This window comes from Chelonoidis abingdonii, chromosome 2 (assembly GCF_003597395.2).
Source record: "Chelonoidis abingdonii isolate Lonesome George chromosome 2, CheloAbing_2.0, whole genome shotgun sequence".
Taxonomy (NCBI): Eukaryota; Metazoa; Chordata; order Testudines; family Testudinidae; genus Chelonoidis; species Chelonoidis abingdonii.
In genome coordinates this window covers 92,864,400-92,882,391 of record NC_133770.1, presented here as the reverse complement: position 1 = coordinate 92,882,391, position 17,992 = coordinate 92,864,400, and the positions used below count along the sequence as shown (strand labels likewise).

The following is a 17,992-nucleotide window of genomic DNA, read 5'->3' as shown; positions in this document are numbered from 1 at the left end:
AAGAGACAGACAGACAAAAGAACATTTTTGCTTATAACTGGGTTGTTACTTTAAGGGTATCATTGAAGATATTGTTCCTAGATATTTCACTAATCAGAAATATGTTTCTTTCTCAGATTCATATTAGGAAAATATATTATTTCAAGTAATTATTTAAAATAGCTGAATAGAAGTATCACCTATGAAAATGCAATACATACAAGAATACATTGATTAAAGAATGTTTATAACTTAAAATTTATGGTCATACATGTCATAAATAGATAGGTAAGGTAAGGGTTAAGTTTCTTTTACCTGGAAAGGGTAACCAAACACCTGACCAGAGGGCCAATCAGAGAACTGGACTGTTTAAAGTCAGGGGCGGGAATTTGTATACTCGGGGTCTTTTTTGTTTTCTCGGCTGTGAGTAAACAAGGTTTCCTCCTAACTCCATCTTATTTCAAATATTATACCAAAAGTCTGTGAGTACAAACGGAACCCAAAGCTTCGGCTATGAGGAGCTTTGTGTTTACGAAAGAGTGATGGCTGTGATCTTTGTTGTTTGCTCGGCTGTTGAGTAACAATCTTCTCCTAACTGCATCGTATCTCCAAGTTTCTCCTAAACATCTGTGAGACAAAGAACCAAAGCAAATTCGGCTAGAGGAGCTTTGGTTGTATTTACATGTATGTGGAATTTGTTGGACGGGTTTACATTGGGCTATCTTTTAACATCAGACGTTTCTTCTTATTTTTCTTATAAACAAGAGCTGTATTGAGTTCTCTTAATGCAAGATTATTGTTTTATATTTTCTTTCTTTTTTCTATAAGTTTTCTTTTAAACTGTTGTAAAGTTTCTTTTCTAGTGAGGCAGAGGGGGAGGGACCAGCCCAACTCGGTTCTCTCCCTATTGTCCCCGGGGCGGAACTGGCTATAGGACAAAGGGAGGGGGAATTTCTGTGTGAGCTGACTAGGTACGTACCTAGCCTCGGGGCGAAGGCTAGATGCTTCTCCGGTTGTATTCAAGGGTGGTGAAGCATAGCATATTGGCACCGGCTAACCCAGGAAAGGGGGTAACTGGCGAGAAGAGAGAGAGAACCCAGGGCTCTGGGTCTTGGGGTCCCCAGGGGGAAAGTTGGGGTTGACTCGGGGCCATCTAGACGCCCCAAGTTATTGGTGGCAGCGAGAATATCCAAGCTGGTAGTGAGCTTGGGGGAGTTTCAGGTAAGCCCCCAAATTTTGGACGCAAAAGTCCAGGTTTGGGACAGGACCAGAGTTTGGACGCTAAAGTCCAGGTACTGGGACAGGTGGCTATTACTACAATACACAAGAGGCATTACACTGTAGTAGTATATATTGAAAGGTTACCTTAAGAATTGAAATTTGTGAGAAGTCTTTTTCTTCAAAATAGGCATGAGTAATGAGCTGTAGCTTTGCTTGAAGTAATCCATACAAAGGCTTGTAAGAGAGAGAAATGGGCATGTTATGTCATGAATGAAAGGCAGATGAAAAAAGCATGTTTGTTGCTGATTTCCAGTACCAGTGTCCTTCCTCCATACCCCACAACTGTCCTTGTGTTCTAACACTGATAGATACCCCACTAGATGGAAGTGTAATTTTTAAAGACAAAAGCCCTCACTGTGCATTTTAATTAGGTAACGATTTTATCTTGTGTTTCATTGGCAGTGCATCATCATCACCACTCAATATCCTGCTCGTAGTGTTGCTGGGATAGAATAAGTGGGCACTTTCCTGCTTCATCTTGCTCATGCAGTTGAATTCATCTCTCAATAAAGAATTCTTTTGTCTGCCTGTAAAGTGTAGTTGCATAGTCTGACTGTAAAAAGCAACCTGCATTGCAATGTAGACCCCCAGATAACAGAGCTACATAGAATATATTCTGAAGACACATCATATTCCACATAACATACTACACTAACCGCTAGAAAAAAAGCTTCATTTCACAGTTGTCCATTGATAGGTTTTTCATTATCTGATAACTTACTAGTAATTTTATAGTGTATCACCACGGATATATCTACACTTCAATTGGAGGTATGCTTGCAGCATGGGCTGGCATTCCATGCTATCTTAAATCTAGCTAGCAGTGAAGACACAGCAGCATAGGTAGCAAGGTAAGTACATACCCAGGGCTCCCAGGATGCTAGTACAGCCTGCACTGAAACCTGTGCTATCATGGTTTCACTATTTTTAGCCATAATAGTAACACTAAAGCTAGCATGGATACATACACTGAACGGAATATACAATTACTGATAGGCTTCTTGGAACAATTATTAAAAATGCAAATAGATCATATCAAGACTCACGATAAAGTACATGCATTTTTCCATGCAATGTAGTTGTAGTCTTGTTTGCCCCAGGATATTGGAGAGACAAGGTGGGTGAGATAATATCTTTTATTGCACTGACTTGTGTTGGTGATAGAGACAAGCCACACACAGCTCTTCTCCAGGTCTGGAGAAGGAACTTCTAGTGTCACAGCAAAAGCTGGGAGTACTTTTCCCAAACTTCAAGAAGAGCTCTTTGTGGCTCAAAAGTTTGTCTCCCTCACCAACAGAAGTTGGTCCAACAAGAGATATTACCTCACTCATCTTGTCTCTCCAGTTGAAGAAGTTATAATAAAATTTGGGTGCCTTGCCCTTCTAACACAGCTGTGATTTCAGTGCTCATTTTGTTACATTTTAAAGTGTTTCTAACAAAGAACATTTAAAATAATGAAAGTTTCCAAACAAAAATTTGTCAAACCAGTTTTCCGTGTGTATTGTTTCAAAAAGTTTGTTTTTGTTAGTCGCTCTCTTACCAGCTGACTTAGAACGCAGACACTTTTCTGTACCGTTTCTCGGGTGACATCTGCTTGCCGCACCTTCAGTGCCTACAGAAAAAAGTATTGTATGTAAAAATATTGTATGTATTTTAAATAATATTTTTAAAGCTAGTTACCAGAAAATCACCACTGATCAAAACAAAACCCAGAATGTGCTATTTGAGAAATGGCCTACCCAGTGGCACGCAAATGATATTTTTAATAAGGTATGCAACAACTTTTTAGATGACAGATTAGAAAAAATATGTTTTCTAATGTACAGACTGTGATTAATAAACCAAATACATTTTTTGCTAAATATTAGTAAGCCAAATATAATGAAACCTGAGACTAATACACGATTACCTAACATTTCTACTGAAATTAAAAATCCATTCTTCTATCTTTTGTAAGAAACTCCTCAGTGACAAAGTCATAAAAATCTGGTAAACTGCACAAGTACCTAAGCAGTTCTTTTTCGATGGTCAGTGAAATCAAGCTGGACAGGTGTTTGCCACTCTGGGTGATGTGTGTAAATGTCTAAATGCGCTTTAAAGTTGAAAAAAAGATCTTTCCACTGTGGCTGCAGAGTAGGGAATAATCAGAATTAAGGTAGCCAGTTTGTTGACTTTAGAGAAGCAGGTTTGTAAATCCAGCACATGAATAGTTCTATACAAGTCACTTTTCTCTTGCCACTGTTTTCATCAGTACACAGTCCACAGTTTGGAATGCAATCTACTAATGTCAAAAATATTTGGATAAGATGCTTCTTCCAGAGATTCGAGAGCATCAACCAGAAAATGTGTCTGGAACTCCTTGAATTGTTTTGGATTCAGCAATTGTACAAATTAAAGTTTCTCTACACTTTCAAATTGTACAATAACTATTCCCTGATATTGTCAATAACCTCAAAGAGGAGACATTTATATGTTGCTTGGCCTTCACTTACTCTTTTTTCCCTTCAACGTTCACATGCACCTAACGCTAACACCTCTTTCCAAAACTCATCAAAAATTCGTTGCTTTCGACTAATTTTCTCTAACGTCTCAGAAGTCTGCTGAATGCAAAACCCAATATCAACGATCTTGGTTTGAAGAACATGAAACATCACTTCTGTCAATTCAAAAATAATGTTGTAGAGGCAAAGGAGAAACACAAACTGAAAATTATCAACGACAGTCAGCAAACCCATGGCTGAGTGAAAAGACTGAGCATCCCAAGCTACTGGATTCTGCACCACACTTTTGAAGAGTTCAGTCAGAGCTTTTCTGCTCATTTTACAATTTGTACAAGCCCTGAATGTAAATTCCACCTTGTGGTACAAACAGAAAGCTGTCTCTGTTTAACAAGGCTTCCAAGAAGTTAAATCCTTTGAAGACTGAGAGGGAAAAAACAGAGATATTCCTTCTACCTTTTTGAATAAAATCAGTCTGCTAGTGTTTGCTGCAAAACTGAGGACAAGATTTAAAACACGGACATAGCAATGAACAAAAAGTGCACAGAGAAACTTTTCAAGAACACATTTCTGAGGCCTACCTATGTCGCCTGCCATTACTGTTGTACTGCCATATGTCTGAGCTACAAACTTTGTCAACAAATTTAAACTTCTGGCACACAGTCTCAACATGCTGGCAAAGGTCAGCTGTAATTTGTTACTAACATCATTAAGAGCAACAAAGGGTTCAATATCACCATTCTTGGTCACATAATGCAGTACAGTCAAAAGCTGGACTTATTGGGACTGATGTTCCATAAAGTAAAATAGCAACAAATGGTGTTTCCTCAATTTCTTTGGCAATGCCATTAAGTTGGATATTACTTACCACTTTGATGAGATTATTTTGAATTGTTCGATGTTCCAGAAAATAAAAGTAGATGGTTCCCAAGTGCTGCTTGATTAAAGGATCAAATTCCCTGACTAATTCTACGGTTTCTACATAATTCTCCCAATTCAGGGAGTTATCTGTTTAGTTATCCCTACAAAACACCATCTCTTGTTCTCTGAGATTAAATAAAACACAAAATTAGTCTTTGTAAAGAGCCTGATTCTGACAGTCTTTTTATTGTGTTGTCTCACAGCACTTCTCCATAGCTCATCTAACTGAAGATCAGCGCAATCTTGTCCAAATATTCGTAACTGTATACAGCCTGCTAGGTGTTGCTGGCTTCTAGTGACAACCACAAGCTTTATAATGGTTCTTTAGGTCAATATATCCTGCCTTATTCCATACATTATTTTCATTGATGGAAAGTAGACAAGGTCAGTAGTATAGCTAGTTTGTTTTCACACACTCACAGATCCATTCACATTTGTACACAGCTTCACTGAAACACAGTTTCAGATCACTAATTGCAATTTTGGTTTGGGCTTCTATTATTTATAATGTCTGTTTCTGTTGTAGTCTCTTGCACTAAATGAATTAGTGAACAAATTTGGCACGAAACTTTCCATCTTGATGAGGAGTTGACATTGCTAGCTCTGTTCAATCACAGACAATTCAATTCTACACTTTCATGCCTGAACTACTTTTTCCAATGCACAGCTGGTCAGGAAGTCAGCTGCCTACAGTAATGTTGCCTAGGCAATATAATGTAACTTGGAGCACTGCATGCCTTGCCAGCAAAACAAGACAACAGCCAACATGAACAGATTAATTACATGCAAGGCTTTCATATGCTTGTAGAATACAACATTTTTTGTGAATTCTTAGCATGCCACTCAGCCTAACTCATTGTTGTCTATGCCCTCGCCACGTTGCCGTCACTGAAACTTCCATTGACTTCAGTGGTGCAGTATCAGACCTTAAGGCAATACGCTTTGCAACACTACAAATAGTCAGAACAATTGGTCACAGTTGTGTTCTTAACTCACTACACAGACAGCAGTTGCAAATAGAATCACAGAAACATTACGCTGAAAGGGACCTCAAGAAGCCATCTAGTCTACCCACACTCCCCATGCTGAGGCAAGACTAAGTACACCTAGACAACCTCTGACAGGTGTTTGTCAAACTTGTTCTTAAAATCCTCCAAAGATGGGGATTCCACGGCCTCCTTTGGTAACCCTTACAGTTAGAAAGTTTTTTTCTAAAATCTAACCTAAATCTCCCTTGCTGCAGATTAAGCCTATTACTTCTTGTCCTACCTCTAATGGACAGGGAGAACAATTGATCATTGTAATAGCTCTTAACATATTTGATGACGGTTATCAGATCGTCCCTCTCAGTCTTCTTTTCTCAAGACTAAACACTCATAGGTTGTTTTAATCTTTATACATGGCAGGTTTTTAAATCTTATTTTTTGTTGCTCTATTCTGGACTCTCTCCAATTTGTCCACGTTTCCTAGCATGTGGTACCCAAAACTGGACACAATACTCCAGCCCTGGCCTCGTCAGTGCAGAGCAGATTGGAACAATTATCTCCTATGTCTCACATAGGACACTCCTGTTAATACACTCCAGAATGACATTTTTCACAGCTACATCACAATGTTGTCATATATTCTATTTGTGATCCACTATAACCCCAGATTCTTTACTGGAATAGTAGTTCCTAGCCAGTTTATTCTCCATTTTATAGTTGTGCGTTTGATTTTTTCCTTTCTAAATGTATACTTTGCATCTGCCTTTATTGAATTTTATCTTGTTGATTTCAGATCGATTCTTCAATTTAATCAAAGTCATTTTGAATTCTAATCCTGCCCTCCAAAGTGCTTGCACCCCTTCCAGCTTGGTGTCATCTGAAAATTTTATAAGCAGAGTCTCCATTCCATTATCCAAGTCATTAATGAAAATATTAAATAGTACTGGACTCATAACAGATCCCTATGGAGCTCCACTAGATATGCCCTCTCAGTTTGACAGTGAAAACCACTGAAAAGTATTCTGAGCGTAAAGTTTTCAACCAATTATGCAACAACTTTATAGTAATTTTATCTAGACTGCATTTGCCTAGTTTGCAGAGTATTACCGAGATGACATGCAGAGTCTTTGGTATTAAAGACTATTTAAAAGGCACCAGCATAAATAGAAGGCAATGGGACGGGGAAGAAACAGGTATGTTTAGCTCAGGGTGATTTGACAGGCAAAAGGCCACCACCTCTCCCTCCTCCTTCTCTGACACAATATCTATACAAAGGACCAGTTGAAAAGCTTTTGTCTGGAAAGAGTGTTTCATGTTCTGGCATTTTCTTCTAGTCAGCTGTAAATGGAAGTGGCAACACCTGTGGAATCAGCCGCTCTCGCAGCTAGAACAAATAGTTCTAACATTTATCAGCAGGTCTAGAAAGGGTAGAGGGAGAAATCATATAGCCAAATGATTCTCTTATGTTGTACAAAATAGCAAGAATGTGGATTACAGCCCACATATCTATCAAAAAGCCAGATTGGGCAGAAGGCTGAAGTTGTTGCTACATAAAACACATATTGCTTTATATTCCACTTGTTCCAAAACAGTTCAATTTAAAATCTATTTACCCTCTTAATGGTTAGTAAACGGCAGAAACTGTAATCAACAGTATAACAAAACTAAGTTCTGTACAGTTAAATACAGAGAGACTTTAACCACAGGATACCACAATAATTGCCTATTGCACAAAAACTGAATAAACCAGAGTCAATACAATAATAATAATAGAATTGCAATTATGCATTTAATATTGTAAAGTTCATTCAAACAAGAATTAATAAACAGACTTTAAAAGTAATCCAAATGTGATTGGGGGACAATATAAATAAAGTGCACAGCATGTCAATTAAGACTTCTGAACATAAAAGTTATCCAGAATGCCTTCTAAAAACTGTTAGACATTCAGGATTGTTGCATGTCATTGGAAAGGTTGTTATACGTATTTTAAAATAAGTGTGTAATAACATTAGAGAGCAATTATAACTACAAACATTTATATCGTGCCCCTCACTTTTTAAAATCTTGGCACATTGCACATGTATCAGATCAAGTACAAGACAATTTTCTCAAAGAGTGGGACAACACACACTACGACCCCCTTACTGCCCAAAAATACTTCCCTGAAAATCTAACTGGTCTGGACAATAGAGAACTACATTTAACGGAAACTGCAAAAGATAATTTTGATCCACCTTGAAAATTTACTTTTTGCAAAGGAGACCAATATCTTTTCTGGAAATAAAGGAGATACATGAAGGAAAAATGTGTGTGTCTGTGCAATAGGTACCCAAAGATCTTCTAAGGGCTGTTACTGGAATAATTTAAACATGCTTTCAGCAATGAGTTACACTTCTCTGGCAATATAAATTCTTAGCTAGCCTGACAGATTCTTCCAGCTTACTTCAGCTTCTGGGAGCTCTTGCCTGGTAGATTTGTTGTAACCAAAACATATAATGGGACGTGTAAGGCGACTGACATGAACCACAGTGTTCCTGGTAGTGAAAGAAAAGAGAGACTTCTTCAGCTCTAAAGGTGCCTGCTCTGCAGATTCATAGGTTTTAAGGACAGAGAGATCATTCTGATCACTTAGGGTTGATCTCTTGCATAATGCAGGTCATAGAATTTCACCCATTCATTTCTGTATCAAACCTACAATTTTACTCTTGCATATATGCAACTATAAATTACCTTGGCTTCAATCTGCCTATAGCACGAGACACCATATATTGTGGTTCGATCTCCACATCTTGGTGGCAAGTGGAAAAACACAGTATCTAAGAAAAGAGAGAAAAAGTTTCAGCGACCAACAGAACAATACATCAACATTTTGAAATTTCAGTTCTGTAGTCATCTTTTTCAACATTACTCTCATTTACAAAAGCCTTACTGAAGGAACTGCACTTTCTACAAGCTCTACCCTTTTGTAAGTAGAACTGAACTCTTTTTGTCTAAATCTGTGACCAAACTGTTCCAGTAACTAGTAAACAACTCACTTTCTCTCTGTGCAAAGGTGCCAAATAAGCAATATTTATGCTATGACATGACAAAGGGGATTAAAAAAAAAGAGCTTTTCATTAAAGCTGTAGGGTTTACTTCAAAGCTAGACAGTGTTTAATAATTATGCAAACGGATAGATACATTACTGCCACTAACTGTTAATTGCTAATTTATAGATATAGCAAAGGCAAAGCACTCATTAGAAGAATTCTGTTTCGCAGTTCACAACATTTCACTATGAAGGGAATCCTGTCTTGAGAGTGACCAAAATTGATTACTGACTTTATAATAATAAAATGAAACAGAACTCTACTTAAAAATATGGAGTAGTCTCTTGAGAAAAGGAGTTAGGTACTAAAAACGGTCAGTCCCTTTTACAGATTTCACTGCATTCTAAAGAGATTGGGTAGGGGTTTAGCAGAATTTTTAATAAATGTCTCTCCAAGCCAATAAACAAGTAGCCTAATTCCCCATTTCACTGGACACTAGTAACCCCTACACTGTAAATTACTCAAAACCTGCACAGGAAAACCAGGGTCAATATGTTATAGTAAATTTACGGTAATCTCATTTTGAAATACATTTGGTAATTCCAACTTAAATCATTAGTGTGTTTCTGGCCATAAAACCCAAGGATATACACCCAACAGGTTTAGTTGCTTTGTTGCTATGCTAACTTTGCAGCAATATCTTTTACTTCAAAATATGCATTAATGACCTGTTGCTGTGGTAATGAAATGACAGAAAGTCAACTATTTAGCTTTCATGCATAGGGCTGTGGCACTGAGCCAATATAGAAACAACTTCACTCACCTGGTCCTACTCCCTGCTTTAGAATGCACTCTGTAGATCATTTGATATTTAATTATACAGAAATGAAAAAGTCAGGACCAACACAGAGTCAAGGAGTCGCCTTTTACTGATGCAAAGAAATTCTTTTGATACAACTCCTATACTTTTGCCACCAATTCCAGATGAAATACCTCTAAAACTTAGAGAGTCAGATGCAATTTGAATTAGAAACATAACAAAACCCTAATTAAAAGTAGTATCAGAGTATTTTTGTGATTTTACCGCTTCTTATTTTTAAAAGTTTTCTTCTCCCCTGTTGCTGTGCAGAGGGAATACGGTTACTCAACTTCTCGTAAGTTTTGTTCTTCAAGATCTGTTATTCATGTCCATTCCAATCAGGTGTAGGCACACCATGTGCATGACAGCTGGAAGATTTTCCCCCTAGCAGTATCTGGACGCCCGCTGGAGCTGCAACTTCATGGTGCCCAATATAGGGCCTTGCCAACCCAACCCCACCTCAGTTCCTTCTTGACAGGTACTCCGACAGAGGGGTAGGAGGGAGGGTATTGGAATGGACATGAACAACACATCTCAAAGAACAACAGTTACAAGAAGGTGAGTAATTGTTTATTCTTCTTCAAGTGTTTGCTCATGTCAATTCCAATCAGGTGAATCACAAGCCCAAGTTCAGGAGGCGGGGCCAGAGTTGTCCACCTACTGGAGCACAGCTCTACCAAAGACTGCGTCATCTCTGGCCTGCTGGGTAATTGCATAATGTGTGGCAAAAGTGTGTATGGAGGACCACTTTGCTGCCCTGCATATTTCCTGGGTAGGAACCTGAGCCAGGAAAGCTGCTGAAGAAGCCTGTTCCCTGGTGGAGTGTGCAGTGATTGGAGGGGCTGGCACCCATTCCAGGTTATAGCACTGTCAAATGCAGGATGTGATCCACAAGGAAATTCGTTGGGAAGAGACTAGAAGACCCTTCTTTCCGTCACAGCCACAAACAGTTGAATGGACTTCTGAAATGGTTATGTTCTTTCAATATAAAAGGCAAGCACTCTGCAGACATCCAAAGAGTGAAGCCTCTGTTTCCTGCCGCTCGAATGCGGCTTGGGACAGAACACTGGAGGAAGATATCCTGGGTGATGTGAAAACTGGGAGACAACCTTCGCGAAGAAAGCTGTGGCCTGAGCTGAACCTTGTCCTTATAGAACATGGTGTAAGGAGGCGCTCATGTTAGGGACTTGAGCTCAAACACACTCCTGGCTGAGGTTATTGCCACTCGAAATACCACCTTGTACAAGAGGTAGAGCAGGAAGCGTGCCGCTAGCGGTGCAAAAGGCAGTGCCGTCAGTCTGGAAATGATCAGGCTGGGACCAGCTGCCTGACTTCCGTATATAACCTGTTGAGACCTTTGAGGAAACGGTTGATCTGAGCCTGGATGGAAGGCAGAGACGGTGGCCAAGTGAACACTTATTAATGACCTGGACAGCCCCTGATGCTTGAGATGGAGAAAATAGTCTAATATAAGTGGCACAGAGGTGAGTGTCAGGGATGAATGATGCCAAGTAGAAGAGATTTTCAATCTGGTCAGCACAGCAAGGTAGGTAGCCCTGGTGGAGAGCTTTCTACTGCCAAGGAGGACTTGTCTAACCAGGTCTGAGCAAGAGAGCTCCTTCGAGTTCAGTACGGAGCTTCCATAGGTGTTGGGTGCTGAAGCAGACAGTGATCCTGAGTTAGTAAGTCTGGGAAGAGCAGCAAGGTGACTGGAGCTTCCACGGACATTTCCAGGAGTGATGTGTACCAGTGCTGGCGGGCCTGGCTGGGGCTATCAGTATCACCGAAGCTTGTTCCCTCCATATCTTGAGGAACACCTTGTGAATGAGAGGGATATGTGGAAACACATAGAGAAGATAGCCTCCCCATGGGGAGGCGGAATGCGACCGCGATGGAACCCGGGCTGTGATTCAGAAGGGAGCACAACTACTGGCACTTCCTGTTGCGTCATGTGGCGAACAGGTCTATCTGGGGAAAACCCCACTGATGGAAGACTGGGGCAAAGGGAACACTAGTGGCCGTGGAACGACCTGCTGAGATAGTCCGCAAACTTATTTTGTATTCCAGGGAGGTGCGATGCTTGCAGATTTATCGAATGGTCTACACAGAAGTCCCACAGCACAGGGGAGAGAAGCATTCCCCCCTCCCCTCATTTGTTGATATAAAATATCACCATGGTGTTGTCTGTCATAGCTGATATACATCTCCCTGTCAAATGGGCTCAAAGTGTCACGCGAGGTGCACCGCTCTCAGCTCTCTTACACTGATCTGGACAGCGAGTTCCACCTGAGACCAGAGGCCTTGTGTCCTGAGGTCTTCCAGTTGTACTCCCCAGCCCAAGGCTGGCACATCCAACACTAGCAAGAGGGATGGCTGGGGGCTGGTGAAGGGGACCCCTGCACATACTACCTATTGGTCAAGCCACCACAGGAGAGAGTCGAGTACCAGGCGAGAAAGGGTTATGATCCTGTCCAAAATGTCCCAGGCTGGCCGATACACTAACGCTAGCCACGACTGAAGAGGTTGAAGTCTGAGTCTGGCATGCTGTACTACGCAGATACAAGTCGCCATGCATCCCAGAAGTTTCAGGCAATTCCTTTCTGTGGTGGTGGGGAACTGCCTGAGACCTTGTACGATGTCGCCAAGCGACCAAAACCTTGCTTTCGGGAGGTATGCTCTGGCTTGTGTCGAGTCCAGTACTGCCCCTATAAACTCTATCCTCTGAACCGGGGACAACTTTGATTTCCCCTAGTTCAGAAGGAGGCCCAGTTCATCAAATGTCATTCTTATGAAGTCGACTTGTGCCTCCCTTTGAGACCTGGAGCGGCCCTTGATGAGTCAGTCATCGAGGTACTAGAACACCTGTACCTGCCACCTGCGCAGAATTGCAGCCACGACTGCCAGGCACTTGGTGAACACTTGAGGTGCCACTGACAGGCCGAATGGAAGGACTCTGAACTGGTACTGAGTGTTGTTCACCACAAACCTGAGGTATTTTCTGTGGGACAGAATTATTGCTATGTGAAATTACGCATCCTTCAGGTTAAGGGTGGCATACCAGCCTCCTGGATCCAAAGAAGAGCTGATGGAGGCCAAGGAGACTATGCGGAACTTGAGCTTCTTCATGAACTTGTTGAGTTCTCGCAGGTCTAGTTCTCGCAGGCCTCAGCCGGCCTTTGGCTTTCGGTATTAGGAAATATCGGGAATAGAAACCCTTGCCCTTCTGCTCCTGAGGAACCTCTTCCACTGCCCCTAGCAAAAGGAGTGAGTGCCCCTCCTGTATAAGGAGTTGCTCGTGAGAGGGGTCCCTGAAGGGGTGCAGGGAAGGGGAGTGATGGGGGGCGGGCACAGAATTGGATGGAGTATCCCCTCTCTACCACGCGGATCACCCAGTGGTCAAAAGTGATACAGGACCATGCATGGTAGAAAGGGGAGAGTTGGGACGAAAAGGTGAGGTGGGGTAGATCCAGTTCTTGTTCTGGTGTGCCATCCTCGACCACACCTTCAAAAGGCCGGTTTAGGGCTAAAAGGTGGCTTGGTTGGCCAGAACCCTGGCCTGAGGACGGGTGCAGCCTCTTTCTGCTGCCCCATTTCTCCTCCAGGAACTATCCTGTCTGTTTTTCTGGTAAAACCGCAGAGAAGGCTGCAGCCTGAAGTGCTTGCGCTGTGTAGTGGGGTGGGGAGTGTATGCCCAGGGACTTGAGGATGGCCCTCGAGTCTTTTAAACTGTGCAGTTTCCTGTTTGTCTTTTCCAAGAATAGGGCATGACCCTCAAAGGGTAGACCTTGAACGGTCTGTTGGACTTCATGAGATCTGAAGCCAAGAGGATCTTCTCATGGTTACCCTGGTAGCCATGGTTCCGGTGACCATGATGGCATCGTCAAGAGCCAACTGCAAGGAGGCCTTAGAAATGAATTTTCCTTCCTCTACCACAGCATTAAATTCAGAGTGGGAGTCTGGTGGTAATAGCTCATCAAACTTGACCATCGCTCCACAGGTGTTAAAGGAGTAGCTACTAATGATGGCCTGCTGGTTTGAAATGCAGAGCTGTCAACTACTGGTGGAGTAGACTTTCCTCCCAAAAAAGTTCACTTTTGCCTCCTGATTTTTAGGGAAGGGTCCCTGAAACCCATGACGCTCCCTTTGGTTTGCAGCATCCACCAAAGAGTCGGGTAGAGGATAAGAATAGAAATGCTCGAATCCCTTTGAAAAAGCATCTCTCATTTCTCTTATCTGTAGGGGGCAAAGAAACCAGAGTATGCCACAAACTTTTTGTGGTTTCATTTATGGACTTGATGAGTCTGGGTCACCCTACGCAACAATTGTTGCAGGATCCTGTTATCCTCCAAGGCCGGAGTTGTTGAAGTGCCCGCAATGGCCTCATCTGCAGAGGACAAGGACGATAGCACTGGGACGTGGCCTTGGTCACTGCCCTCGGCACCAAGAGGGTTGTGCTGTTTGTTAGGTTGCTCTATCGCTGGTGCTGTGGTTGGTACCACGAGGCCAGCACCAGGATGGTCGCCAGCACTGAGTACTTAGCAGCAGGCAGAGGTATCAGCATAGTCTCAGGTGCCAGCTGCTCTAAGGGAGCGAAGGATGCTGACATGACCAACGCTGACCTGGATCTTGAAGCCTGGCTCTGACCTGGGCTTGATGATTGGACTCTCTGGGCCTAAAAGGTCACTGACCTGGTGGTTGCCACTGCAGTGGCCAGAGCACTGGAGGAGCTAGACCTCCTGCTGCTGGACCTATTTGAGCACTAGGACTCCGCCTCAGACTCTGAGATCTCTGAAAAGGAAGACCACTGAGGAGCAGTACTGGGTGGTGCCAAGGAGTGGTGCCGGGCCTCTGGAGATTGGTGCCGTTCCCCCCACATGGGTGGTCAGCATTGGGGAGCGGTGCAGCGGAGATGGGGAGCGGTGCGACGACATGGCCAGCTTGCCCCTAGATAGGATAGGAGGCCGAGTTATCACCAGTGCCTCGTCCCTCCTTGGAGAAGATGGTGCTGTCAGGCAAATAAGGGCCTACGCCACCTCAAAAGTCTCTGTAGTGGAGGGGAATTAAATGTCCCGGCCATGACAGTCTGGAGAACGGTTGTGGGCCAGACTCAACTGGACCTCTTGCAGGGCAGGAATCGACAAGCCCCTAGGAGGCACCGGGCCCAAAGAAGGCTGGATGGGCTGAGGCCTCCCTGCCACTGGCTCCTTAGGCTTAGGAGGGGGACAGCGTCCCCTCTCCTGCTTCCTTTTCTTCTGGGGCACTAGGGACTAATATCAGCACCTACCAGAAGTCTTATATTCAGCGCCGTGTTGGTGCCGGGAGTTCTTAGCTGCCTTTCTTGGCGCTGGCTCGTGCGCTCTTGGCACCAGTGCGCTGCGCACGGAGGCGGTGGTGCTCGGCATGGGCTCCACCAGTCCAGGGTTGGACTGCAGACAGAGTGCTGCCTCCATGAGGAGAATTCTGAGTCTCTGCTCGCAATCCTTAAGAGTTCTCGGCTGAAATCCCTTGCAAATGCAGCACTTGTCATTTTGGCAACTCTCGCCGAGGCCCTTCAAACAAGAAGTGTGCGGGTCACTCTTTGGCATCACTTTCCTACAGACTTCACACGATTTGAATCCCAGAGATCGAGGCATGCCTCAGTGTTGAGGAACGAAACGGGGGGGAGGGAGAGACCCTGGCAACGGAAACTTAGAGAAACTACTAACACTATTAACAAATAATCTAACTATATAATAATAATATAATATATGGAGATATACCTGTCTCATAGAACTGGAAGGGACCTTGAAAGGTCATTGAGTCTAGTCCCCTGCCTTCACTAGCAGGACCAAGTACTGATTTTGCCCCAGATCCCTAAATGGCCCCGTCAAGGATTAAACTCAGAACCCTGGGTTTCGCAGGCCAATGCTCAAACCACTGAGCTATCCCTCCCCACCAACTGACAATGGAACACTGCTCAAGGCACTTGCAAAAGCAAGAGTGAGGGAAGTTCCTGCTAGCTGTCTCCGGTGGTAAGAAGGCACTGAGGTGGGATCAGGTCAGCAGGGCCCTTTATGGGGCACCATGAAGGCATAACTTCAGGGGACACCCAGGCCGACTCTATGGATACTGCTGGGGAAAAATCTTCTCGCTGTTGTGCAAGTGGCGCGTGCGCACCTGATTAGAATTGACATGAAGGAGCACTCGAAGAAGAAACAGACAAATTGACTGTATGTGGCACCACAGTACATAATGAGAGGCACCACAGTACATAAAAAGTACTGTCACAAATGCACAAAGAAAAAATCTGGAATGAGGAAAAATATTTTTCCTCTAATCTTTCAGTTATAGGACCCTTTGGCATTATTTGCCAAAGTAAAACATTTTCAAGTGTTCATTTTAAAGTGATCCCTTTTTCTCCAGCGCCCATAGTGCTATTTTGATACCGATTCAGAATTTGAAACTGCAACTTCCAGACAACAGGACTTGTGCAAACTGATCCGTGGTTTCTCAGAAAGCTGGTCGTCTTGAGGAGGCAGATTAAAGCAAGATTAAGAGAAAATTCTGAAGTAAAATATTTCATTTTTCCGTCTATAGACAGAGCAAAACTATCTATAGACATATTTACCTATAGACTGCTATGCCTTGGCTAAGTCCCATCTTTTCATTCTGAAGGCCACTACTCTTCATAGCAAGTCCTCCTGCCCTTTCATTGGTTGGTTCTCACTATATGATTTCTGCAGACCATCAAGGATCTGTAGAACACATTTTGAGAACCACAGATCTATTTAAGCAAAAACAGATTGCTTTGTTCACACACTTTTGAATACTTTTTCTCCCACCTCCAAAAATATTTTATGGACCAGATTTCCTTAATGAAGGTTTTGGGGAGTGTGGGTTATTTTATTTTATAACCATAGGCAAGTGATGTTGTACCCTTTAAAGGAACCCCCTGTACCGAGTGAAGATTTCCTGCTGCTGCATTCTCATGATCAAGGTTCAGTTTGAAAGCGCAAGTATTTTAAAGTTGCTTCTTTTTACAGATTCCATTTCTGTAAAATCCATTTCTGCAGCTGTGGACTAAACTGCAAAATAAAGATTAATAGAATTCAAGTAGTCAGAAGTCTGGTTAATTAATAGTTCAAGAGTCAAGACTCTTTCCCTCCCTGATAGAAGCACACAGGAGGACCCAGTCTTCAGCTACTGCCACAGATCCTCACTCAGATGCTGTAATCTCATGTTTGCTTTCTTACCTTCTTGATAGTTGTGAGCTCCATCTGGCAAGGCAAGGAAAGGCAAGTATTTCCATTCTTCTGGTAAACTGTGGCTGTCATGTCCTTCTCCTGGGATGAGGGGAGGATAGGAGAATTCAACCTGAAGAAAAAAAAAGATCATGTTACCAAAAACAGAAATACATAGAAACTGCCACACCAGATCAGTCCAGTGGTGCCTCAAGTCTAGAATTCTGTCTCCACTGGAAGCTAGAACCAAGTGCTTCAGTTTAAGGTGCAAGAAATTCCCTTGTGGACAACCTGCATGAGGGTCTACATCCTTTATACCATCTACTTGTGGATGATTTCACTACAGTAAAACCTCAAAGTTACAGGAATGGGGTTGTTTGTGACTCTGAACAAAATGTTGTTCTTTCAAAAGTTTACAACTGAACATTGATTTAATACAGCTCTGAACCTTTACTACGCAGAAGAAAAATCCTGCTGTGATGGACTGGATCACAGAAACCTCTGGGGGGCTGCCAACTGATGTGCCAAGGCTACTTCAGCCCCTGCTTTCCCTGCCAACTTGGGACGCCAGCCCCGTCTGTTGAGCCAGACATGCCAATCTGCTCCAACACAGACCCAGGGTCTGAACCACGTGCCCCAAAGCTGCAGACTTAACTGAAAGCAGCTTAAGAAGTGTTCCTGTCTTTAACATCAGTGCCCAACTCCCAATGGGGTCCAAACCCCAAATAAATCCATTTTACCCGTTTAAAGCTATTTCAGGTAAACTCATAAATTGTTTACCCTCTATAACAGTGATAGAGAGAATATGCACAGCTGTTTCGCCCCCCAGGTTATAATACATACTCTGGGTTAATTAATAAGTAAAAAGTGATTATTAAATACAGAAAGTAGGATTTAAGTCGTTCCAAGTAATACAGACAGAACAAGTGAACTCCAAGCAAATAAAACACCAAGTCTAAGCCTAGTACAGTAATAAAACTGAATACAGATTATAATCTCACCCTCAGAGATGTTTCAATAAGTTTCTTTAAACAGACTGATGCCTTCCTAGTCTGGGCACAATCCTTTCCCCTGGTACAGCCCTGTTCCAGCTCAGGTGGTAGCTAGGGGATTTCTCATGATGGCTCCCTTTGTTCTGTTCCATTCATTATATCTCTTTGGCACAAGGCAGGAATCTTTTGTCTGTCTCTTTGCGTCCCACCACCCCCTTTAAATG

The 17,992-nt window shown here is 42.7% G+C and overlaps 1 protein-coding gene across 1 annotated transcript in view; it reads right to left on the bottom strand.

Annotated features, from left to right (window-relative positions):
- Positions 1–17,992, bottom strand: part of AVL9 (AVL9 cell migration associated) — a 68,001-nt gene that overhangs the window by 27,664 nt on the left and 22,345 nt on the right. The window contains exons 2-5 of the mRNA XM_075062582.1: positions 16,789–16,909; positions 8,399–8,484; positions 2,801–2,872; positions 1,345–1,434 (exon numbers count right to left, since the gene is read on the bottom strand). Of these exons, the coding sequence (XP_074918683.1) occupies positions 1,345–1,434; positions 2,801–2,872; positions 8,399–8,484; positions 16,789–16,909 (369 nt within the window). The remainder of the gene's footprint in view (positions 1–1,344; positions 1,435–2,800; positions 2,873–8,398; positions 8,485–16,788; positions 16,910–17,992) is intronic.